The following is a 26,695-nucleotide window of genomic DNA, read 5'->3' on the forward strand; positions in this document are numbered from 1 at the left end:
TGAAGCAAGACCCGTGGAAGACGACTGAGAACTGATTCTGACCTTTCTCTCACAGCTTCAAAACTGACATCTGTTTACCATGTAAAACCCCTCTTGTAAAATGAAAGTCACATGCAAACGCTGATAATAAGGCAAACAAATTTTGTTAAACCATATCTTACATTTTGTCTTTCCAGGAAGAACGTAAGAAACATGTTTCATTCTTCCCTAAGCAGAAAGAAAGAAGACACTGAATTATAGGTACTACTCACACAAAGCTCATCTAAAAAGCTCCCTGACTATTTACTGAAACAATTAACTGAAGTGTGAATTGGGGAAGGTGCTGCCTCCTATATAGGTTTGTGAAAAAGGCACATCTAAAAATCTGCCAAGAAGAAGCATTAAATGTCATTAAAGTTTCACCTAATTCAGAGAGCTGCAACCTGTACACAAAGGCAATTTCTAATACAATAAAAATAAGTGCTTTTTAAAATCTTGCTTTTTGGTCAACTGATGCTTGCAGACACACTGAATGATGCCATACATTTATAAGAGAAATGAGAGACTCTCAGAACATGCGACAGAGTCCAATGGCAATCTGAGATCAAGAAGTAGTTAGCTGCTGAATGAGCTATCAGTCAATTCTGGCTGTAAGACAGGCAGTCAGCAAGTACAGCAAAACATACCTGTTGAAACCACTCTTGGTTGCCAGCTGTACCTAAGTTAATGCTCAAACACCAACAGAGACTTTAATGTTTCCGCCAACCAATGCTGAAATGAGCACAACATGCTGCCCCTTCTGCTGGCAGGGAAATGAGCCTAGAACTGCCCTGCTTTGGATAAAACCATGATCTGCTTCAGTAGTGCTGTTACACCTCCCATGGATTACATGTCTAGCTGTGACTATCCTGGGCTGCATCAAAAGAGGGGTGGCCAGCAGGGCAAGGGAGATGATTGTCCCCCTCTACTCTGCCCTCAGAGGCTGCACCTGGAATACTGCATCCAGGCATGGGGCCCCCAGCACAAGAATATGCAGAGCTGTTGGAGCAGATACAGAGGAGGGACATGAAGATGATCGAAGGGCTGGAGCACCCCTCCTGTGAAGAAAGGTTGCGGGATTTGGGCTTGCTTAGCTTGGTGAAGTCTCCGAGGAGACTAAAAGGCCTGCCAAGACCCAAACTTCAGAAGTCCTCACTTTAAAAAGTCTGTTCCCATTAACCAACAGAAAGAGTTGGTTAAGTATTTGCTTAGCCAGCTGCTGGCTGTAGAGACAGAGAACCTTACCTGATGTGAAAATTTACCATACCAGCTAACCTATAGCTCAAGGTCCTTTATTTCAACTTGTATCATATCACCCATGGACAACGGACCAGGATTTAAATCACAGCCTTGTCTCCCATGAGCTGCTGGTGACCAAAGCTGCTGTGTGACAGCCCAGTGCCAGCACCAGGTGCTGCTGCAGTGTGCTCAGCCCTCACTGCATAAAGAGGTCACAACCAAGGAGGGTCACACAGCAAGCAGGCCACAGGAATGGGCCAGTAAGACAGTGCACTAGGCCAGGGTGAGACAAGCAATAGGACTTTGTAAGGAATCTTAATCAAGCAGCTATCATAAGCATCTGCATTTAGACACATGTTGTTTTGTCTAAGAGAAAAGTATTTATACCTACATTTGCTTATTTATACGTAAGCAACACCATGCTCGGTTTCATCTTACACTTTGCTCCCAAGTTTTGCATTCCTCTTGCAGCATGCAACACCTGCCTATGTGCACTTTCACCCAAATACACACAGTCACCTGTCCTGCTGCATCACTCCCAAGAGGGCTTATCTAGCATTTGCAAGCATCACTAAGAAGAGTATAGTATGTTTCCTTGAATGCACGAGCATGTTGGTCTTCTATCGTCTGTTTGTCTGCCCCAGAGGCTTCTGAGATAACCAAACTTTGATCTTGAAAGCCCTTCGTGTTTTCATTTAGCGTTAACAATTACACACTTATCTTGGGCAGGAAAAGGGAAACTTTAAATGCATGGTTAGCCAAAACTTGTCTACCAGACAGTCTTCTGTCATCTATTCTGCAGTTGTTACTGTTTGGAAAACCCTTGTATAGAGCATCCCAACAGAGAAACATAATACAGCTACCAGAGTTAGGGGAAGAGATGTTTTAGGGTGCAGTTTCCCAGGACAGCTCCAGATGATCCAACAGATCCCTTCTGCCAGAATGGGAGATCTGCTTCTTCCCCACCACCCCCTCTCCCTCCTTCTGGCTCCATATTTCCACCATCCATCCTCTGGAGATGCTGGCAGTCATCATCTCACAAAACCAACATGCTGGTCACAATGGAAAGGTGCAGGGATGTGAGCTGGCACTGCATAGGACTACAGAACCATGGACAAGAGGGGAAGGGGAAGCAGATCTCTTCTGCAGTAGCTAGGTGTTAATGGAGGCTGGGCTATCAAACTAGTCCAGGGTGATCTAGGTCATTTCTGATGTACTCATAAGGGAATGCCCATAGGTAACTTCATGGGACCAGGATGGGGAATAATTATTTTGTAGATGATCTTGGCCAAAAATAGCATCACATCTAATTACCTTAATAAATAAAATTAGGGACATGGTTTAGAGAGCAAGGTGGTGATGAGTCAATGCTAGACTACATGATCTTAGACTTCTTTTCCAACCTTAATGATTCAATGAAATTATAAGTGCCATCCTTGATTGTGACAGTAAAACTGACTGTGGGAGCCAGATTTGTTGAAGTTCTTCCATCCTCTCCTTAGAAAACAATTGCAAAGCTTTTGTTCTTACATTTAACTTCAAGGAATACAGAAGGTCTTAAGTAGATCTCAATAGAAATTTTGTATTACAGTTGAATATTCAGCTTTTGTGAGGTGAGTTGGAAGCTGTAGGAGTCTTGTCAGCACTTCAACAAACCTAGCACCAAGTTCACCCTGCAAAGCCTGCATGCTGATGTGTCCTAAACAGGCTGCCCATGGAGGTGAGGTGGTGGAGTCACCATCCCTGGAGGTGTTTAAGAAACTTGTAGATGTGGCACCAAGGGTTTACTGGGCATGGTGTAATGGGCTGATGGCTGGAATAGATCTTAGTGGTCTTTGCAACCTTAATGATTCTATGGTTTTAAGATCCTTTCAATCCAGGTTTCATTTCAAGCTGCTCAGACGAAGAATCTTAAGCACAGAGAAGTAGTTGAGCCAAACCACAGAGATGTTTACTGCCTGAATATGGCTATCACTGACGTGCACTGCACAGTGCCAACGGTGCTTGCCATGTCAGTGCTACCAGTACCAATGTCAGTGCCTGCAGAAGCAGCAGTGATGGCACCTTCCCAAGCAAGCAACATTGCTGCCATTCTGCACTGCTTGTCCAGCACCTGAGCAAAAAGTTCAAAGAAAATTCAAGCAAAAGCCACTGAGCACATCTTCTTCCATTCTCTTTCCAGTTACACATCTAACACACAGTAATAATAATGGGGTATTTCCTCCAGAATCACAAGGTTCATCGACAAGCCGAAAGCCTTACAACTTCTGGTCTCCTCCGTAGTGAATGGGTAGAAACAGCGCACCGAACACATCCCAGAAATTAAAAATTAACTGAGTCAGGCGTTGCAATTAACAGTTTCGGGGCCGCACAGCCCCGCTATCTCCGCGGGGATCCCCAATCCGCCGCGATATCGCAGCGGTCCGCGGGCTGCGGGCTGCGAGCAGCCGGGGCCGGGCGGGCAGCGGGGCAGGCGCTCGGCTTCCAAGGGGCACGTCCTCAATCCCACCCCTCCCGCCGCTCGCCGGGACCCCGGTCCCACAGCACAGCCCGGGAAGGGGCACGGCACCGCTTACCGCAGCTGCTCGCCGGTCAGCAGGACCTCGGCCATGTGCTCCAGCTCGGTCGCTTTCTGCTGCATACTGCTCATGCCCTCCTCCATCGCCGCTGCCTGCGGGCACAGCGCCGCGAGCTGAGGGGAGCGGGTTCAGCCCCCCGGCCGCAGCTGCAGCCGCTGCAGCCTCGATCCCCCCGCTCGTGGCCGGGGACACCGGCAGCCTCCCCCCGCCGCGCTCACCTGGAGGAGACGGAGCGCCGTTTCGGTTCGCTTCCCCCCCCACCCCCTCCAAAACCCGCCCCGCTTCCCGTGTTATTGTGTCACGGGCGGGGAGAGAAACACATGGCTGCGGCCGCCGCGGCACGGCTCGCCGAGGCAGCAGCGGCCCCCCCCGGCTGTCACACGGCAGGGAGGCACCGGCAGCCCCCGGCACGGGAGCGGCTCCGGTGGGGCTGCGCTCTGCCCCATGCCCCGGCTATGGGGTGCGCGGAGCTGCCCCCGGCCGCGCTGTCCCCGCCGCCCGGCTCCCTGCGCATCTCACCCGTGCAGCCGCACCTCTTTGTCCCTCCGGCGACGGCGACCGCAGAATTCCTGGGGGCTGGAAAGCGTTTCTCGCAATATTCAGTCTCTGAGATGGGAAATACGAGGTCGTGAACACCCTTTGTCAGCACTGCTGGTGGAAAAAAGCAGCAGAATGGAAACAAGTCCGAGGCCACTTCTTGCAGTGGTCCAAGAAGGATTTTCATTTGCAACAACGCTTAATCAGTGTACACCTTGATTGTGCACTCATTGCGCTTCTCTCTGCCTGCACACACTGTGTGCATGGAAAACTGCATCTGCTTCGTATTTGTGATATTGTCGTAGCTGGATGACTGTGACTGTGGTTTGGGAACAAGGATAAGCATTAACAAGGAATCACATAAAGGAATTGAGCCCAGTGTAAACCAGACTGAAAATAAAGAGGTGGTAGATCTCCAAACAGCCCATGTAGACTTGCAGGATTGCAGACTAAAGGAGGCTCTTGATTAAAGTAATAATAATAATAACAAGTTGGAGTCAAGGAAAAAATGGACATGTAGTTGGAAAATAAGTGCAAGGAGGGTTAGGAAGCAGACAGGAGCAATGTCCATCTGAGAAAATTCTCTGCTAAAAAATAATTGGAAGCAAGGCAAGCACTTGCAAGAAGTTCCACATATGCCTTCTCTGCTGTTCCCTAGCATCTGTTCACAGCCACCTGTGGGATGAATATTGGACCAGGTGCACCTCTGGTCCAGCCCAGCACAGTCACTGTAGGGAATATCTCAGTGTGTCTGAAAGAATTCCCCTGACCAATGGGTGGTGAGTGAAGGAAAACTGGGCCAAGGAGGGAAGACTGGGCTGGTAAGCAGAGCCATGCAGGTGGCTTTAGATCTCATAGGCTTGGTGCTGACACAGAGGTGGAGTGGGCCTGGGTGGCTGAGAGCAGGAATAGAGAGGAGGAAGAGGGAGGGGAAGAAGGGGAAGAAGCTGTCTTTCAGCAGTGACAAGCCAGCAGCTTGACTCAGTGTGCTTGTGGAACTGCAGCCTGAAATACATTTCTTTCCTTGCAGATCAGATTATTCTCGCAGGTCAGTGCAATTTCCTGTACTGAATAATTTAATGCTCATAGGCTGCCATGTTTGCCTTTCCACACTGATATCCCATTTGTAATTTGTTCCACATGTTCACACTGAAGTATCTGACAGCTACAGTGTGCTTCAAGGGAAGGGATTAGGTATCAATCATCCCAAACCTGATGTCTCTCCTTGACGGTTAGCTGACATAACCCCGAAGGATCACGTTTCAGAGTCAAGAGCAAGAATTAAGCTACATAAATTGACCTGTTTAGATGTTTCTAGCTTGTATGTTTTTAATGCGCAGACTGCTATAGAAACATGAGATCTAGTAAGAGATTAAACTGACCTGGTCCTCCCTCCCAGGCCAGACATCACCCAGTCTAACCATCTACCGACCTCCAATATTTCCCACTAAACCACGTCCCTTAGTACAACATCTGAATGTTTCTTGGACACCTGCAGGGATGGTGACTCCACCACCTCCCTGGGCAGCCGGTTCAAGTGCTTGACCACACTTTTTGAGAATAAATATTTCTTAACATCCAATTTGAATCTCCTCTGGCACAAATTGAGGCCATTCCCTCTCATCCTATCTCTGTTACCTGGGAGCAGAGGCTGACTCCCACCTCACCACAATATCCTTTCAGGGATTTGTAGACAGCAACAAGGTCTCCCCCCGAACCTCCTCTTCTATGACTGAACAATCCCAGTTCCCTCAGTTGCTCCCCGTCAGATTTGTGCTCCAGACCCTTCACAGCTTTGCTGCTCTTTTCTGGACACGCTCAAGGGCCTCATTGTCTTTCTTGTAGTGAGGGGCCCAAATCTGAACACAGCACTCAAAGTACAGCCTGACCAGAACTGAGTACAGAGGGATGACCTCTTCCTTGCTCCTGCTGGCTGCACTGTTTCTGGTACAAGCCAGGAAGCCATTTGAATCCTTTCCAAGTTGAGATATTCCGTGATTCTGTGATATTAAGGTAGCTAGCTAAGGTTAAGACATTCCTCATCCAAAAGTGTGACAGACCTTTGAGCTGGAGCCCAGAGATATCTTAAAACTCAACCTCCACTACATCCAGAGTAATAAGAGCTGCATATGTCTGATGGATAGTTGGTAGCACATGCACTGGGGAAACTCAAGTCTTCCAGTACCTGGTTGTGACAACAGATGCTCTCTGACACACAGCAAGGCACAAAGCCACACATTTGAGCCCCAGAGATCATGGCGCTGGGATATGACCCTGTATTTAAGCACCAGTTTTAAAAGCATTCTAGTGATTTGCATAAACTTTCTTATTGCATTGAGTAAATATACAAATGGTAAAACATAAAAGCCTACAAAGTGAAATGAGAATATTGCTTTCAGAACACTGTTTATAGAATATTACAGCCGTGGCCTAAATTTTTTCTCGATAAATTAATTTAAGATTAGACAACCTAATTCCTTAGTCCAATTTAATGCAAACTTAATTTAAAGTGAAACATTCGTATGGACAATTTAGCAGTGTTTTTATGTACATTCTCCTTCCTTCTGTGGCACTGGTCACATAAGATTGATCTTTTCTTGCTGGGATGACTAGATGCTTTGAAAGAGGAAAATGATGGAGAAATCATTCAGGCATTGATTAAGGCATTGATTGTCACATGCAAAAGATGGTGAAGAACTTTAGGGATAAAAGGCATTGGCAGATGAGCTTTTCAATTGGTTTGTAGTTCTGGTTTTCCTAACACGTGTTGTGTAAAAGCCAGCATTATGTAAACATCACGTTTAAAAATACCTGTTTCTTCTCTTACTGAGAAAGATAGAAAAACATAATGATTTTGGCCATTAATTGGCCTTTCATCTAAGGAGCTTTTCTGGAAAAAGGAGTGTGTGTGTGGTTTTGTGTGTTTTTTTGTTGGATTGAGTGTTCGTTGTTGTTGATGTTTGTTTTATATATTTCCATGCTTATTTGCAAAGAAATCTCACTTGTTTTTGTTTTTCAGCTGGTTAACTTCCTTAGTACCAGAAGTCTGGCAAAGGAAAGCAGAGAAACTACCAGGTATTGTCCAGCCTGCCCTCCTCTTTTCATGCTATTTACAATAGTATTTCCCATTCTTGGCACTGCATAGATTACATTCATTGCTGTTCATTTGCTGCTCTGAGCTTGAACAATTTAAGTTGTCTGCTGGAAACTGGTTAGAAGAATCAGGGCTTGTGTGATTCAAAGGGCTGAATGCATCTGGCCAGGCTAATTTTAGTCTTGTGATAAACCACAGGAAAAGTCAGCAAGTTTTCACAGAAAAAAAAAAAAAAAAAAAAAAAAAAAAAAAAAAAAAAAAAAAAAAAAAAAGGCATGTTTTATACTTCTCTTTTTCCAATATAACATCCAAGTTCCTGTGAAAGCCACCATGGTGAGATAACGGGAGGATCTATCACAATTAATTAATTTTCTGCAAGCAAGACCATGAAATGTCTAACATTTCAGCACAAGTGAGACTTGTTTCTGTTCAGATACTTACATTGCATGTATCGCTGACCTGGCATTCATTATAATAACAAGATGAAGTATAGAGAAAAAGACATTTTGATCATGATCTAAAAGGGGCATTCTGAGCCTATCCTTACTCAGCTTTTCCATTTTGTGTTAAATACCCAGGTTCTCTCTGGGTCAAAGATACTGAGACTCATATGCAGGCTGACGTCTAGCACTACCACAAGGCAGATACAGATTCCTCCTGTCAGTGGAGGAACATTTCATGGAAATAAACAGCTTTGGTAAGCTGTGGTGAAAAAAAATGAGAAATCCATATCAGACCGGTAACCTCAGTAACTGTTGATAGAGCACTCTGCTAAACTCGCATTTTTGTTAGCCAATATGTAATTGATTTCTGCACTCTCAGTAATGCCATTGGTTCTGTTACACTGGAGTCCCTCTATGTATCTATTATATATCTGGAACAGCTTCTAATTTGTCTTATTTTGCATCTTCAGCAGTTTCGTAATGATTCCTAATTTTGAGCATCACAAGAATATTTACCTGTCAAAAAGTAGGAATGTTACTCTTTGAACATTTAATATGCATTTCCATTAGCTTTTTTCATTTTGTTGCTTTGTTTTCTCTTATTTTATCCTACACTTAATTGATAGTAATTACAAACTCATGCAGCCAGAGCTGTGCCACATCACACATTTAGCCCAGGTTACAGTTCAGGACTTTTGTAGTAACCAGACTTGGGTTGGGAGGTGTGAGTCAGCTGGCAGGCATGACTAACAGCTGAGAGGGAGCTTCTTTGTAAACCTCATTTCAAGTGTGAAGACAACTCCTATATTATAAAGGTAAAAGACAGCTTCTTAGGCTGTCCTCCACCTCTGTGTTAATACGTCCTGGTATCTGTGAGATCAAAAACAGTTTTGCTTAAATCATTGTGGCTTGAGTTGACAGCTTGACTTTGCATTGAACCGAGCCTTGAAAGCTTATGCACATTTAAATAAAAATTGCTTTCTCTTGGGATGCAAAACCTGGGAGTCCAACCACCCTGCTAAAGCAGGTTCCCTATGATAGGTAGCACAAGTAGGCGTCCAGATGGGTCTTGAATATCTCCATAGAAGGAGTCTCCACAATCTATCTGGGCTACCTGTTCCAGTTCTCCATCACCCTTACCATAAAGAAGTTCTTCCACATGTTAGTACAGAACTTACTGTGTTCAAGCTTTAGGCCATTGCTCCTTGTCCTATCACTGCATACCATCGAGAAGAGCCTGGCCTCATCCATTTTCCTCTCACCTCCATTTAGAAATTTATCAACACTGATCAGATCCCCAAGTCAGTCTTCTCTCCCCCAGGCTGAACAGATCCAGACTACACAGACTTTCCTCATACAGGCACCATTAACCATGTTGTATCCTGCCTTTGGGTAGGGCTGTGCAGTACATGGCCCTGAGGAACACAGGCCTGCTCCTCAGGTGGAGGGAAGGGCCTCTGGGACACAGACACAGCACACTGCAGTCATGACACCACTACTACAGGATATCTGTAATGCTAAAGCCTGAGGTATCAGAACGTACTAGAGCATCTGCATCCACCAGCAGCTGTTCTCATTGTCATAACTGGACCCTGAAACACTCTATGCATTAAATATGTGCATGATCGCTCTGCCACCCAGTGGTCCGTGTGGGAAATTGAGCATCAAAAAGCCTGTCAGAACGTCATTGTGAACTGATGCTCAACAAAGGAAAGGACTGTTAAAAGAAGGGGTAATTTTAGAAGGGAAAAGTAAACAGGAAGAGGAACAACTGTTTACAAGGCTTGATAATGATAGGACAAGGGGGAATGGTTTCATATTGAGACAGGGGAGGTTTAGGTTAGATAAAAGGAGGAAGTTTTTCACACAGGGGGGGATGACACACTGGAACAGGTTACCCAAGGAGGTTGTAGATGCCCAATCCCTGGAGGCATTCAAGGCCAGGCTGGATGTGGCTCTGGGCAGCCTGGTCTGGTGGTTGGTGACCCTGCACATAGCAGGGGGGTTGAAACTGGATGATCATTGTGGTCCTTTTCAACCCAGGCCATTCTAGGATTCTATGAAGCACTTCTTACTAGCAGCCTAATGGTAGAGCTACTAACAGAATGCACTACATCTTACTCTTAGGTAGCTTGGACAAACATATCTACAACCCTACCCATCCTTCCATGCCTCTTCACCCTGATTTCCTACCACAGCCATACTTCTCACTAATTTTAGTCATGTCTTTCTGTGAGTCAACCACCTTTACCTACAGACCCTGTCTGTTTTATTTACTTTTTTCTTCTAGGACTACCATTTCATACAGTTTTCATAGAAATACAATTAACAAAGACTGGTTATGATTAACTGCAGGCAAATGCATACGATTTCAGTGTAAAGACAGAAAAAAACACTGGATTTCAACACTATGACAACTGCTTTTTTAATATTCACCTGTGAAAGGCATCTACACTTTTAAATATTCCAGATGAATTCATTACAAAAGATACACATTCTGAGTCAAGTAGCAGCAGTTAGCAGTTAGTCAGGTAGCAGCTTTAGGACTAGAGGGAATGGTTTCAAGCTGTGGCAGGGGAGATTCAGGCTGGACATTAGGAAATACTACTTCTCAGAAAGGGTGGCACTGGAATGGGCTGCCCAGGGAGGTGGGTGAGTCACCAACCCTCTGGGTGTTCAAGGAACGACTGGATGTTGTGTTGAGGGACATGGTTTAGTGGAAGCTGTTGGTAACAGGTGAACATTTGTACTGGATGATCTTTTAGGTCTTTTCCAACTTTGGTGATTCTATGATCTATCACTTCACCTTTCTTCACAGGGGAGATGCTCCAGGCCCTTCACCATCTTCGTGGCCCTAAATCCTTACAAAGAAACAGCTTTGCTCTAGCTCTGCATCCAGGAAACTGGGTGCTGCAGGAGCTGTGAAAGGATGCACATACAGAGACTGCTGGGATGAAGCAGGACCATAACAGTCTTCTCTCATAAGAACAAAATCTGGCCTGTTGAAATATAGAACCTAATAGCAACATTGTTCTTACCGAACTGCAGTGGGAGCACTGTCCTGTTCTCAATAGTGTAGCAGAAGAGAAAAGAATCAGTGATTTCGTCTGGAAAGCAAACTTCAGCAAGACAGATACACTCAGGAAAGTGGGGTGAAATGAGGAGAAAAGGCACATGAAAGAATGTGAAAAGGAATGGGGAGAAGGGATAATAAAGAAGTGAAACTTGAGCTGATGAAAAGAGGGAAAGAATCAAGCAGGGATGTGAAGCTGGAGGAAAGACCGAAGCAACAGAGCCAAGCTGAGACAGAAGGTAGAAGGAATAAATTTTCTTTGTGATGTCCATCAGAGCTTTTCCTCCCTGTCCTCGCTGTCTTCTCAGTGGGATGTTGCCTGTCTCCACAGCAACCAACAGCAATGAGACCTTTCTTCCCTGCCTGCATCGACTTCTCTCTGGAGAGAAGCCCTCAGATTGTCACTCTTAGAAAAGTCAGAAAAGAGAACAGTATAGAGAGCATTTCAGAACACTCTCTCACTGCATATCTCCAGCACAGAAGAGAGTTGGCCACACCTGTATGTTTCTTACAACAAATTTGGCAGACCCCAGTGCCCACTGGCTTAGAAACAAAACTTGCACAGTTACTAATTTCTAATTTTCATAATTGCTTTTGATGTTTCATTAAAATTTTTAAAATGTACATCTCCAGAAGGGCTTGACAGGCAGCATCTCCCCTCAGGCCTCACACTGCATCTCTTCTCAAGCAGTTCACAATGAGAACAGCTTCATCATCCACTTACTCAACAGTTTCCTAAGGAAATGCAATTCAGTTAGACAAGGCCTGTGCCAAAACTATGACATGTAGATGGCAGATGATGAGACTACAAGGGTCTCTCCTAACTGTACAGGCAATAAAGCTATTTCTTGAGTTGGGCATAATTGCAGATCTCCACCAACACATCTGTGCAATGAAAAGAGTTACTCTTGTTCTTTCTCTTTCTCTTTGATATCTTACCATGTGATGTCAAACTGTTCAGTATCTCAAGACATTGATGCCCCTTGTGATGCACTCACTGTTAATCTCACAGAGTTGTAAGAAAATTCCGACAACTCATTGACACAATGGGAAAATAAAATGTTTGGCTCCACAATCACCTCTGGTATTCAGGAGAAGGAAAAAAATACTGCAGATAGTTAGGACTTTCAGAATAAAATGTTGATGTTTGCAGAGTTCTTTGAAGTTTCTTGTCAGGAAGATGGTGTAGGACTAAGAAGGACAATCTAGTCTCTAGATGGTCTCCTAAGTGTGTTGGGGAGCAGGGTGGGAGGGGAATAGTCTGCTCCTCCAGCCATTTGGCACCAGAAGGAAAGCTGAGAATGACAAGGTCAAGCTAATGTCATTCTTGGAATTTTTGGAAGGCTACAGCCCAAGGTTTAATGAGTGTGATGATAGAGAGTCAGGGGTGCTTTGTCAGGTGCTGCAGCTCACTGCCAACACATTCAGTGGACAATAGGGAGCAGATAGATATGCTACATGCATGGTACTGGTAGAGAATCAGAGTCATTGTATTAAAAAGACACACACAGCATACAATGCTATACTGCAGTCATGAACCTAGGTAAAAACTGATTAAATTCTCAGAATTCTTCAAAGTAATTAAAAAAGATGATAATAAAATCTTCAGCTTTTCCTAGTAAAGGTCTTCTGGGACTATAAGCTGGAGAAGGAGGATGATTTATGAACAAGGGGACTCTAAGCAATCTAAAAAACTTCTGTCCTGTAGAACAATGAATTGTAGTATATGCTAATTGCTACAAAGGGAGTTTCTAGGCTGCAAGAGGATAAATCTTTCTTTATTATTATTTTTTAATTCTTCCAGATCACATAATTTTCTCAACTGATAATTTCCACTCACCCTGTCCTTTTTATTCTTATATCATAATTCTGAGTTACTTGAGCACTTCACAAATGTAAGCACTGGATGATCTCCTTCTCCATACTCATACCATTTCCTAGGGATCTGCAAAACAGCAAAGCCCTCTAATTTATTAAGAATAAATAAACAAACAAATAAAAGAATTACACGGAAATACTTGCTCTACAGTTTCTTGATCTTGCCAATACTGATTTCAATGGACAGAGTTATTAAGATGTATTGTTTTAACTTGCCCTGTGTAAGGGTCTCCTATGCAACACTTTCCTGACATTGTCCTCACAATATATTTCATAAAATATGTCGTATTTTACCTGGATTTTCTTCTCACGTTATTTTATTATTTATTAACATATATATTTTTAATTTCAGACTCATGCAGATGAAATGGGCACATCATTTGCAGAACTTTTTGCTGCAATATACTTGCAAGGATTAGCCCTAGCAGTGTCTCAGAAACTACAAATACATGAACAGCCAAAACAAAACTTTCTGAGGTTAGTACATTCTGTGCAGATACTGGTTAATCAGGAAACAAGGCCATGTATGATAACTTGCCAGATGACACAGAACGATGTTCATTATGTCACTATTAGTAAGATCTCCAGGCTGAAATTTAGTCATAAAACACTATAAGACACTACTGGAAAAAACAAAACAAAACAAAAAAAAACCCCACATAATAATTCCATGTGTCTATTATATTTTCTTATGCTTTATTGCCTGTGGCAAGGTTTTCTTCATGAACTCCAAATAAAAAGGCACTCTGGCCATTGCATTGTTTACATTAATATTTAGGTCTGATTACATGTTTATCTTCTCCTAATTTGAGTGTAGCTATTCTGCACTTCTCTATTTTCCCACTGAGACGGAAGAGGAAGTGCTTATCTCAGTCAACAATGAACTCTCTGGTTTCTCTAATTATTGTGTGAAATCTTCCTCATTTGAGCCTTGGACTCGTCTCCTGCTTTGTGGTGCTTTCCTGGCTAACATCGTCAAATATCAGCATTTCACAGGGACATGTTAATACACAGTAATCAACGCCTGCAACATAGAACATGTGAGGTGCTGGTCTCTGTTCTAGCTATCCATACATTTGATAAATACATATATATATATATATTTATATATATGTCTATCTCAAGAATCAATTTCAGTGGAGAGCAGGAGAGTGATTGAGAGGCTCTGAGTTTACGTAGGGTGCTGAGTTATGACCTAAAACCAGAACGCTGTGATGAATAGATGAATACATCACAAAGGTTAACCTTTCTGATTTTTTTCTAACTCTTCCGTGGATCGCACTCATTTTGACTTCCACAGAATCTCTCATATTCCACAATATGTTGTATAGAAAGTTTTCTTTCTCCTATTATCCATAACTTGTTCATTTCAGTGGCATTCACCACTTCTCACAGAATAGATATTTTTCTTTAAATTCATAACTGCTTACACATCTCTTGTGTCTTCCTATAATTTGTCCAAACTGAAATGATCTAACCAGTTAGTCTCTCTTTTCTGTGAAAATCAGATGTCTCAGGAGGCCCTTTTCTGTAACTCCAGCAGAAGTAGCAGCTCACAGGTCAGAATGTTATGCTTTATTCAAGGTAAGCATACACAGTGGATTTGTACAGTGGCACAGTTATAGCCTGGTGTCAGATTGTTTTCCTTGCTTTCATTTTTCTACGACAGAACTGTAGAACACTCCTTGTAGACAGTTATTCCACTGTTGTCTCCCAGAAGGCTGTGAAAAACACTGAAATGTCAATCAGAGGTTTGTAGCCACATCCACAGTCCAGGTCCCATTGCCACCTCCTGCAGTGCAACACGATGGACACGTCAATCAATAAACATTTCCCAGCAACGATAACCTGTTGTTTAATAGGCAAGAATGCAATGTACTCATTAATCTTAAATATTGTAGATGGCATTTGAACTGGAAAAAAAAAAAACCCTAACAAAACAAAATAAAACCCTCATCCTTGAATTAAGTTTTGTGACGCTTTTATCAAGCTGAGCCTCTCTTGTGGAATAATTTCCAGCAACTGTAACTGTAAACTGTGTAATTATCGCATGCTGATAACTCATTACAGTATTCAGTTTCAGCGCCGTGCCAATATTTCCACTGCTGCCTTTGCTATCTTTTATTTTCATATCTACCTTTGTTGTACTTTGAAGGTCACTCGGCAGTTTCTACTGTGTGCATCTTCATTTAAATGCCCCATTACATGTAGCCCAATTTTCTCCCAGATTTTATTATAGTTCCCAAATACATGAATTGAAATCACACCTAGGAAGTCATAGTCCTAATGTCAGGTCTGATGTCTAGAGCTTGATATTGGCAATGTGTAGTGTTACCACAAATGTTATCTTACAGTTCATTGTTTTATACCTTAGCTGTGGAGCTTTGGAGTTATCTGAATGTACTTTATTGATTTGTCACAGCTGTCCCTGATTTATTGTGCTGTTCACATCCTTGATGTTTATATCCTTGTTGAGCCCTTGATGAGCCCTGGGAAATATTATACGGTGCCAGGAACTTCAAAGGCAAGAGTATAATAATCTCCAGCAATCCATTTTGTGTTTGGCTAACTTCTGTCAATGTTAGTCGACAAGATTCCGTTAACACTAATTTCCATTAACATTAGTCACTTGAGCAGCTACACCAAAGCTAATCTTGCTTGATAGTTGATTTAACTCCTGCTTCCCCTTCTGAGGTCTACTGAGGATGCAGGCTGTTCAAAGCTTCACATTCCGAAATCACATCCAGAAAGTGATGGTCAGTAGCTCAATGTCCAAATGAAGATCAGTGATGAGTGGTGTCCCTCAGGGGTCAGTAATGGGACTGGTTCTCTTTAATTTCTTCATCAGTTACAACAGTAGTGGGATTGAGTGCACCCTCAGCACGTTTGCAGGTGACACCAAGCTGTGGTGTGCTGTCGACGCAAATGAGGGTTGGGATGGAAAAGAAGCAGGCATGCATGGGGATTGGAAAACTGCACAATTTAAGATACAAATGAAAACTACTACCATTACACTTATTTAAGTACTAATTGTGGGAAGTTTTACTTGATGGAACAGTGCTTTTCTGATTTATGTTAAAAGAAACAAAATAAGGCTGTACATGTAGCAGTGAGCAGCTGTTCATTACTGGAGCCCTTCCCACCGGTTACAGTCGGGCGCTCTATCGGGCAACCACAGAATCAACGCAGCCCGCCCGCGCCGGCGGCGCCCGCCTAAGCGCTCCTCCCCGTAGCGCCGCTCAGCCCCGTTCCGCCTCCTGCGTTTTGGCGCCGCTTTTGGAGCGCGGCGGCCGCCATGAGGAGCCGCTCGGAGGTGGACGCCACGCTGCGCACCGCCAAGCTGAACCCCGCCGAGCTGCTGCCGGCCGTGCACTGCCTCAGCTTCGGCCCGCAGGGCGGCGCCGGCGAGTGCTGCCTGCTGCAGCTGGAGGAGGAGCTGTGCGCCGAGCTGGAGGCGGGACGCAGGTACGGGCCGGGACCGGGTGCTCGTCTGTCGGAATAAGTGCCGCGGTGAAGGGACGCTACTTGTTCAAACGCGCTTTGTCAGGAGTCTGGGACGATGCTCTCACAAAGATGGTTTCGTTTTGGGCGGTGCTGTGTGGAGCCGGCGGTTGGACTCGCTGGTCCCTGCGGGTCTCTTCCAGCTCGGGGTATTCCATCATTATTTCGTCAGGATAGCTGTCCTGAGCTTGCGCAGTAAGAAAAATGGGGGTAGGATAGCCACTGTGCTCATGGTTCATGCCCTGTTAGAGGGTGCAGCTGAGGGCCATGTATAGCACTTGTAGTCTGGTAGGATGGCTTGGTGACAGCTTTCAACTCTGGCCCAAAACCAGATGATAAGTTTCGGGTACAGCATCAGATTTCTTCCTTTACCAGCTGCAATGCACTGATGTAATACAAACATTTTAAACGATATAACATTAGAACTCCGTCTAAAGTCCTCAGAGATCATAGAATAGCTCAGGTTGGAAAGGACCTTAAAAATCACCAAGTTCCAGCCCCCTGCTGTGGGCAGAGCTGCCCCCCGCCAGCTCAGGCTGCCCAGGGCCCCATCCAGACTGGCCTTGAGCTCCTCCATGATGGGGCACCGCAGCTTCTCTAGGCAGCTGTGCCAGTGCTTCACTGCCTTCTGAGTGGAGAAGGTGACGCCTGTAGGGCTGTTCATACCGGGTGGAAGGTTGATTGGGTGCCAGTTGTTCCCAAGTCCTCAGGGCTGAGTGGGGCATAGCTGAGCTTTGTTGTGTTGGTGTTGTATCCTCATTAAGAAGCTCTGTTTGCAAGTATACGAGCTGAAGAAGGGGCTGTGCCTTGCTTCTTTTCTGGAAGTACTAGATGGTTATGGCTTTTTCTGCGTGGAATTAGTTGCGAGAGAATATGCAAGTTTCTCTATGGGAGTTATGTGAAGGACGCTGCACAATAGATAGTTTCTATTTGCTTCCTGCTCCACAGTGAGCTAGTTCCAGTCCTCAGTAAAGAACAACTTTAGCCATAATCTACTTTCTAAGGTTCATGAACTTTAAGTATCACTAGCCCCTTGTGTGAATAGGCAGGTGAGGAGGTGAGGCTGTGATCTGTGTGAAAAGCCTTGGATACCTGTGGAGAAAGAGTGGGAAAACTTAAAAAGAAAAAGCATGGAAGATACTTTAGATTAATTGACAGTTACATCTTCACGTTTTGGTATAACATGACTGCCACTACTAAACAGAACTGCAGTTTGTAGCTTCTTTACTAATTTGTAAATGTGGAAAAAATATCAGACGAGTTTAATAGCTGTTCGTCCTGAAATAGAGGTACAAATACATGGTTTTGTGCTTTTCTTTTTTTTTTTCAGCTTGGTAATCCGTGGTGAAAAGGATGAACAAGCAGTGTTGTGCAGCAAAGATAAAACATACGACATGAAAATAGCAGATACCTCAAATATGCTGCTGTTTATTCCTGGCTGTAAAACTCCAGAAGAGCTGAATGCAGATCAAGCATCCTGTAATATTATTCATTCACAGGTATACCTTTCTGGGTTTTTTGCTTGTTTGCTTTAATTCTCAAATCCCTTATTCTCTGTAATTTCTTGTGTTTTTTTTTTTCCATGATGCTTACATGAAACCTTGAGTGGGATTCAGTTGCCTAAACATAGCCTTGTTGTGCCATTTTTGGTGCTTTGTGGTATTGGTCCAGCTGTAAGCTGCCGCTCTAGAAGGATGCAGATCTCCTGTAGCTTCTTTGTATATCTGACAGCCCCAGGAGATGTCTTTACAAACATGTCTTACACACAAGGGGCTTGCTATACCTTTGGGTGACCAAAATGGCTCGAGGGCTCTTGTGTAGGCAACTGAACTCCATCTGTAATGTATGTTAATTATTGTTTCTAAGGAGTCCAAACTTATGTTTATTTTGAGTGGATAGTAATTACTTGTGGTAAGTATTAAAAGATTTCAAAGAATATCTGATTTCTCAGTGTTGGCAGCTGTTTTAAAAATAAGCTTCTGAGTGCTTTTCCCAAAAGGCAGATTTTACCATGTCGTTATGTTTTAAATAGAGAAATATATTCAAAGTTTACTCTTTTTTGCAACTAGCATCTGGGGAGATTTGTTGGAGCGGGTGATTTTAGAGCTCTGAGTTCAAAGAATTCATTGTTCTATGCTGTTCTAAAGTGTAGTTAATAGAATTCTTCTGAAAATAGTTAGGAAAATATTATTACTAGCTCATTATTTGCTCTAATGGGTATAATTACATCATTGAGGAGTAACCCTGCTTGTCCTTAGATGAATATAATAATCAGAACATCAATATTGTCATTTCTTCCGTGAAGTCATAAGTTCAGCGAGTGGAAAAAGTTAATTCCAACTAAAATAGATTAATGAGAAAATAATTTTCTTCCATATTCTTTTTTGTTGTGCTCAGAGATCTCACTAATCTCTGAAGTCACGTCTGTCAGCTTTACGTAAATGTGATTTGCATTGGAGTCATTTCTAGAGTTCTGTTTCTGAAAGCTTTTTTCATGTTCTCAAAAACATCACATGGTGTATTAAGAAGGGAAACTGTGAGACACAGCAAAAGGTGCTGTGTTTGCTCAGTAGTTTAGGGGCTTCATGGCTTCATTGCTCCTCTCTTGGAATCTCACAATGACGCATTGTACCGCTTGACAGACACAGCATGTGCCATTTCATTCAGTTTACTTGGAAGATCAATATTTGTTAGATTAGTGTAGTTGAATTGATTACACATGAGCTTCCTGCTGGACCTTTTAAATCTGTATGGAACCAGAATAACTAATAGAGATGGTGTGTTAATTGAAACAGAGACGTTGTCTTTATTGCATGGAAGTGTAGCCTACTGTCTTATTAATGTCTGTTTTATTTAATCGTAATGATGTGAAATTTCATGTATTGAGATATAAGAAGACCGTGAGTAGATCCCACTCATGGGAAGAAGGAGGCAAGATGGAAACAGGGTAACATAGGAAGGGTTTTTATCTTAATACTAAGTTCTAGACGGTGATTGTGTGACAGCCTATCATTTGTATGTAGAGGTGAACTGGTCCCTTAGTCATGTTCACTGCAAACATACATATTATCAACCAGCCATAGGCTCATTCTTTGTTACTATTGGTAATCTTTTTTTGACTGAAAATATTACAATGATTGTTTCTTCTTTAAAGTAGTTTCTTCATTAACATATTATTTTTTCAGTGACTAGATGAAAACGTTTTGCTGACGGTGTTTTGGTTAAGCTCCTTTGAATCCAAATTGTAGATTAAAATGCTGCAAGAGTCCTTGTGTTTTCTTGTAGATTGCTGGATTCTCCAATAACTATTGGGAATTAAGGAGATGTCGACCTAAACTGAAGAAACTGAGGAAGCTTCTGATGGAAGATCCATATGAAGGGCCAGATAGTGCAAAAGATAAGACTTCAACAGTGTCAAAAGTAAGTCATCTAAACGAGTCCGCTGCCTTGCAGCTGGTAATGGATTTTTAAGACTGCTACACAGTGGTAATTATTAGCACTTACACTGACTAGCTGGTAAGCTATTAGTTTTCCAGTAATAAAAGAATCAACACTGAAGGAGATCTGTGATTTCCCCTTTTATGTGGAGAGTTTCTTGAGGACGTGATTTAGGAATGATAAAACACATTTAGTTTTCAGTCTTGCTGTTATACTTAATTTATTATGCATTCTTGAGCTAGTTAGACATCCTGGGAATGCATAGCAGAAAGACTTCTGTATAGTTAGACCAGTTTTTATATTAATCACCCTTTGAGAAACTGTTGTGAATTACAGGAGAAGTTCCAGAGAGTGGTAAAACTTAGAAAACTCGGTCTTGGGAAAGAATGTCATCAGACTTCTTTCTTTCATTGTGGTGTAATGCATTTTACATGCTTGCTGAAGCAGAAGTGGCTTAAGAATAACCTGTTTCATCTCCTTTGTTTTCCTTGTTGCAGTATACAACAGAAGATTTGCTAAGTCTGATTCAAGCAAGCGAAGAGGAAATACTGCACCAACTGCAGGTTATAGGTGCCTGTGTAATTGAAGGTATTTGTCTCTAAAGAATCCTCATTACTTATCATAGAATCATAGGATGGCTTAGGTTGGAAGGAACCTCAAAGATCATTTAGTTCCAACCCCTTGCCATGGGTATTGTTGCACCCCACTACATCAGGCAGTTTTGTGCCTGAATTATTGGTGTTTTCCACATCTTACCTCAAGATGGGAATACCCAGACTTCTGTAATGTTCCTTTACAGGAACAGAGTCAAAGTATTTAAGTTTCCTCTTAACATTGATGTGTTGGGTTTTTTTTTCTTTTGTTTGGCAGGATATTGGAGGGTTTTAGAATTTGACTATGAAATGAAGCTCTTGAATCATGTGACTCAGCTGATAGACTCAGAGTCCTGGTCTTTGAATAAGGTTCCTTTACGTACGTGTCTTGAGGAGCTTGGACCTTTAGAGCCCACGTAAGCAGTTATTTTTAGTACTTAAAGTTGTGTAAGTCATGATTAATGATTATTAATTAAATCATTATTAATTGTTTATTAGATTGTTAATTGTTTTATAACTCAAGATTTACTGGGGCATTAATGATAAACTTTCTTTGACTCAAAAATATGTTAGGGCATTAGTAGCTCTCATCTGTATCTACCTAGGAGAACACTGCTAGTAGCTTTTTGGAGGACAGATTAGTTCCAAATGTAGTGTCCATCTAGTTGGTTCCTTCATGTAGGCCAGCACCATAAGCTGTTCCCTTATTTCTTATAAATGTTTTTCACGTAGGGACCCACAGACTGCAATTAGTTATTTTGTGATACCTGAGATTGGTTGGACCATTCAGTTGCCTGCACCTGCCGCCTATGGATTTTGGTTGGTTGGTTTTCCAAATACAATTGTTATTAATTCTTCATAGTAATTACGTAAGGAGATCTTTGTTTGTTTTTACACTGTGATCAGGAATTAAAAGAGATCATGTTGGTAGAACAGACAGTTTAGTAAACTGATTTAGTGCCTACTGGCAATGTTTACATTGGTTCAAAAGTAGAAACAATCACAGAATGATTAGGACTGGAAGGGAACTATCAATCATCTGCTTTAACCATCAGATGTTACTACTGACTTGCAACTGATGGAAGTTCTGTGCATGTAAAACTTAAGTTACTGACCATGTAAAATACTTGCTCTGAAACCATAGCTAGCCAAAGTTCAGTTTCCCTCTTCTGTAATGTCAGAGATGATTGTATTTTTCTTGTGTAATACTAATTCAGTTAGTACTCAGTAAGAGCTGAATTTCTTCTACAGGGATCAGGAGTCATTTAATGTTACTGTTTAAAGTCTCAAGTTTACAGTGGTTTGTGTTTTATGTTTTTTTGGCTTGATCTTGCTCAAAAAGAGAGATTTTGCTTTGGAGTTAATATCTGCAGCTAGACTAGAGTTAGGCTTAGGTTGGGGGGGGAGGGGTTAGTTCTACCCCTCCTGCCATGGGCAGGGTTGCCAGCCACCAGATCAGGCTGCTCAGATTCCCTTCCAACCTGACCTTGAATGTCTCCAGAGATAGGGTAACCGCAGCCTCTTGGGGTAGCCTGTGTCAGTGCCTCACTACCCTATAAGGAGAAAGATTCTTCCTAACATCTAGCCTAAATCTCCCTTTCTTTGCTTTAAAGCTGTTCCCCCTTGTCCTGTCATTATCAGACTGTGTAAAGAGTCAGTCCCCTTCCTGCTTGTAAGCTCCCTTCAAGTACTGGAAGGCTGCAATGAGGTCTCCTCAGAGACTTCTCCAAGCTAAACAAGTGCAACTCCTTCAGTCTTTCTTCACAAGAGAGGTACTCTTTGATCATCTTCATGGCCTTCCTCTGTATCTGCTCCAACAGCTCTGGATATTCTTATGCTGGAGGCCCCATGTGCCCCAGAGGTGCGGCCTCTGAGAGCAGAGTAGAGGGAGACAGTCACCCTATGCAGCAAAGCATATTGTTGGCATTCTAAGCTGCAAAAGCACACTGCTGGCTTGTGTCCAGCTTTTTGTACATCAGGACCTGAAAGGCCTTCTCTATAGGGCTGCTCTCAATGTGTTCTTCTCTGTAATCATATCTGGGATTGCCTCAACCCAAGTGCAGCGCTCTGTACTTGGCCTTGTTAAACCTTAGATTCTTGTTTGCCACTTCTCAAGCCTGACCAGGTCCCTCTGGATGACATCTCTCCCTTCTGTTGTGTCAACTGCACCACTCAGCGTGGTGTCACCAGCAAACTTGCTGAGGCTGCACTTGATCCTACTGTCTGTGTCACTGATACACATGCTGATGAGCACTGGTCCAAAGATGGACCACTGAGGGACAGCACTTGTGAAAAATACATGAAATATATGATATAAATAGGAAATAACAACACAGTTAACAAGTTGCCTTTTTTTTTCCCCCTCTCTCAGAGAGATGATAGAACATATTCTTTTATGCTATGGAAGGAAATACACCGATGACGGTAAGTTTGGAAAAGCACATATGTTTAAATTTGAAACACAAAATAGTTACTGAGTAACTGAAAGTTTTATGAGGGTGTCTCAAGCAACTGAATGTGTTACACTAAAAGTAAACACTAAGTGAAAAGAAGAAGTAAACAGCGAGATAAAAAAATAGTAAAACTGTTAGAGAAAGTTCCATAGGAAAAAGCTGCTGAATTGTAAGAGACTAGAGAAAATCAAAGAACTGATGGAGGTGCTTGAAGTTATATATTAGATGTTTACAAATAGTAGTTTTGTGACTGAAGATAGATTGCTTGTAAAAATGGAATGCAATCTCTTTATAGATACTGTAGGAGACTTTGGATGTCATGTATTTAAGCAATTGATAGTGCTATTAATTATGCAGTGGATTACAGATCTCCCTGAACTCATCTTATATGAAGCAGACACTTTACTTTGCCTCCCCTGACCTGCACTACAAGATCCATTCATTGGTCACGTTGGCTAAATCTCCATTGCTTGTCTTATATATGTACATAACAGGTCAGTGCCTTCATTTAAATTCTTTTTAAGGCTGATTTCATCTCACCTTTGACCAAAGCAGAAATTGCACACCACCTTACAGGACACAGAAGAGCAATTGTAGCAATACATAGTGTCCTTTTCTGATCAGTATATTGAGGCGCATTGCACAAGGAATAGTTTTGAATTAAAGGGAGACTGAAAAGGTGGAAGGCAGTACTTATGGCTGACTTTGGGAGAAATTTAGCCAACTAAGTGAGAACAGAAAGAAATTCTCCTTATTCCTGTAATCTGGTGTTACAAGGATGACTGCAGAAATAAGTTTTAATTGTTCAACTAAAGCAGCAAACGCTTTAATACAAGTCATTCAGAGGTAGGAATGAAAACTATGGGGAAGTGTTACTGTAAAAAAAGGGGAAAGAAGATGATTTGTTCTTCAGCATGAGAAGATATCATTGAAGAGGACAGAATGGGAATTTGAGGCTGTTCTCTGTTCTACTATCAAAAAAGCAAGAATCCAAGCTATTGTGTCTTTTGTTTCTCAGCAGGGGAAGTTTACTTTGAAATGCGTGAAGATAAAGTATGCAGAGCTATAGCACAAATGCTTTTGCAAAATGCAGTTAAATTCAATCTGTCGGATTTTCATGAAGTCTGGCAACAAAGCGTCCCTGAAGGGATGTCAACGAGTCTCGATCAGCTTAAGGTAAAAGTATGAATTATTTAGTGTTATATCTAGATTTTATTGATTGATGGGGATTGGTTGTATTTCTGTCAGCATTTAAGTACTATTTCTGATATCTTCCTTGCAGCTAGCAGTGAGTTCTAGGAGGCTTTGGAGATAGAGAGTAACTTCTTATGGATTCACTGTAGAATGAAGAAAGTTATATTGTTTTCATTTTAATTAAAGCTTTCTCTGCGATGCTGATCTACAGGGTTTGGCTCTTGTGGATAAAGCCTCAAGACCAGAGACCATTTTTCTGCTAAAAGTAGAAGACTTACCTGAAGACAATCAGGAAAGATTCAACAGCTTATTCAGCATACGGGAAAAGTGGACAGAAGTGGATATTATCCCTTATATCCAGTAAGGATGTATTAAAATAAGATTGCATTTAAAAAAAAAGATGTCAATTAAGCAGAATTATGCTATAATTAGAGTTCATATTCTTCCCTTTCTGCATGGCTGACTTTCAGCTATGTAGTTATGTCTGAAGTACTATGTTTTAAATTGCTACAAATTCTACATGAATAGAAGCCCCGCTCATGGGAACTGTAGATATACTTGTTGGATTTGAAAGCTGATCCCACTGAATTTAAATGAGAACTAATTTGATTGAGGCAGACTAGAGTTAAAGAAAATATCCTGAACCTTTATTTAGTCTCCATATTTACAACTCAAGAACTGTATAGCAGTAGTGCTTCCTGTACTGCATCCTTTGTCCTTTTGTCCTACGTTACAGTGCTATGTGGAAGACCCAGCCAAGATGTGTGTGGACAGGCATAAATGGTAGCCCAGAAATTACTTGCATTGATTTATTTTTCCTTTGAGTGGCTATAATATAATTAATATTGAGTGGCTTTAGTCTAATGATTTCAAAGCCTAACTGCTTTTGATAGATTTAGAGAACAGTAATAATCACAGAATTGTGGTCTTTCCTGTTCCTCAAATTTCAAGCCAAGTTCTAAACTTCAGGTAATTCAAAGCAGTCAGAGTTACTCTTGTGGTTTCCTTTTTTTCCCAAGACCCTGGTCCAGCTTATGGCCATATTCACATTCATTTTGCTGAACACTGTGTATGAGAGCATGTCTAATGCTAATGTCATCTACTTTATTTCCCCTGTAGAGACTTATGTGCAGAGAAGCAGACGGTTGGTGCGCTTCTGACAAAATACGCTCGCTCCTCAATGCAGAATGGTATTAAAGTTTATAATTCCAGAAGACCTATCTCATAAAAAATACTGTTTTAAAAACTGAGAATGTCGTATGGAGTAACAGTGAATGTTGCTTCTTCCTCCCCCTTCTGGGGGAAGGAGTTGTCAACAAATGTTATGTGGCATTCTTGAACTGAAGCAGCTGAACTCTGTGGACAACTTTAGTTTCCTGCACAGCTAAGTAGAATGAGAAAGAACTTTCCTCTTCTAAGAAACTATAGTGTCTGCAGCCCACTTCCACCTTCCTTTGTCCACTTTCTTTTTCTTTGCGTTTACAGTTATGCTGGAAGTCAAGGTTCTTGACTATGATTTGGCTGTCTACCCATAAACTGAGGAATGTCGTTTAAAAATTAAGACCTCAGTAATAATTGAATCAAATTGGTTTTAACAGCAAAAGAAAGTGTTTAGTCTTTTGTTCATTAGTGAGCATTATTAAGCATGCAGATTTTGTTGCTCTGTTGACAGTTTGAGTACTCACACCTTCACAGGCTCATGAATGAATTACTGTTAACTGAGACTAAGCTGGTTCTTTTTGTGGCCTTGAATAACATTGATGCAAACTCTTGATAGTTCAACACTTGGCAAAATGGCCTTTTACAATGTAATTTTACAATGTAAAATCAAGTCTGAAGATGTGAGAAAATGGTGTTATGAAGTTCCTGTACACTGTCATTAGAACGTAGCTGATGTAAAATTCATCTTTTAAAGAAGACTGCCTTTGCTTCAAATTGCAAAACTTGCATTTGTTAGTGAAACAGTATAATTGCTAAATGTCCATTTACTGAATGTAAGGTGAGCAGTGGAGGGGAATGGAAGGAACAAAATCAAAGAATTAGACTTGCACATTTTCTGGATTTTTTTTACAAACAAAAAGCAGAATAAAAGCTACTTCCTAAGCCTTGGTTGTTCTTGTCTATTGATGCAGGATTGATTCCCCGTGTTCCATATTTCCAAAGCATACAAGTGTGCTATTTGACCAGTTGCACAGAGGCTCAGCTGGGCTCAGCTCCTGGAAGAATTGCCTTGTTCACTGTCTGCTTTCAACAGCTGTGGTCCTTTCTTTTAATAGCACTGGTGTTCCCTCTCAGAGACCAACAGCAGTAAGAACCTGAGAGCCTTTGGAACAACTTCATTTTGAAAACATGGTTCTTTAGCTGAAATACATAAGCATAATGCATAAGCAACCAGTGGTGAGGTGCTGCCTTTGTACAGCTGCAGCCCGGCCTGAAACGGGTGGGAACGTTCCTGTCCCCACCGCAGAAGTGCCTACCCCGGCTGTACCTCACTTATCAGTCAACCTCAGCCTTCTGTCTTGAGACACAACACGCCGCCGGGCTTAACATCGCCCTTGAGGCGCTTCTGCCGTTGAAATAAACGTGTGGGCACCAATAAAAGGCCGGCTTTTCGCTAGCACGGGTTTCTCCTTCCATCCGCAGCACTGATTTCCG

At 42.2% G+C, this 26,695-nt stretch overlaps 2 protein-coding genes across 7 annotated transcripts in view; one reads left to right on the top strand and one right to left on the bottom strand.

The window, feature by feature from the left end:
* DEPTOR (DEP domain containing MTOR interacting protein) overlaps positions 1-4,540 on the bottom strand; it is a 64,881-nt gene extending 60,341 nt beyond the window's left edge. Inside the window, exons 1-2 of one of the 4 annotated variants that reach the window (XM_072328478.1) lie at positions 4,370-4,540; positions 3,834-3,928 (exon numbers count right to left, since the gene is read on the bottom strand). In XM_072328478.1, the coding sequence (XP_072184579.1) occupies positions 3,834-3,919 (86 nt within the window). In that variant the 5' untranslated portion in view covers positions 3,920-3,928; positions 4,370-4,540. The other 3 variants (XM_072328477.1, XM_072328476.1, XM_072328475.1) reach the window with 3 other exon arrangements.
* An 11,578-nt stretch (positions 4,541-16,118) lies between these two features.
* On the top strand, positions 16,119-26,397 carry DSCC1 (DNA replication and sister chromatid cohesion 1). Of its 3 annotated transcripts, none has more exons than XM_072329419.1 (10): positions 16,119-16,326; positions 17,693-17,861; positions 19,648-19,782; positions 20,298-20,388; positions 20,671-20,809; positions 22,765-22,817; positions 23,865-24,022; positions 24,252-24,400; positions 25,160-25,230; positions 26,173-26,397. In XM_072329419.1, exons 1-10 carry the CDS (start codon positions 16,157-16,159, stop codon positions 26,349-26,351), a joined length of 1,314 nt encoding a protein of 437 aa, XP_072185520.1. In that variant the 5' UTR covers positions 16,119-16,156; the 3' UTR covers positions 26,352-26,397. The 3 variants fall into 3 exon arrangements, with proteins under 3 accessions (XP_072185520.1, XP_072185522.1, XP_072185521.1); XM_072329420.1 differs by lacking the exon at positions 16,119-16,326 and adding an exon at positions 16,391-16,511; XM_072329421.1 differs by lacking the exon at positions 26,173-26,397 and having other exon boundaries at positions 25,160-26,145.
* Positions 26,398-26,695: the final 298 nt, after the last annotated feature.

The sequence above is a fragment of the Excalfactoria chinensis genome, chromosome 2 (assembly GCF_039878825.1).
Source record: "Excalfactoria chinensis isolate bCotChi1 chromosome 2, bCotChi1.hap2, whole genome shotgun sequence".
NCBI lineage: Eukaryota > Metazoa > Chordata > Aves > Galliformes > Phasianidae > Excalfactoria > Excalfactoria chinensis.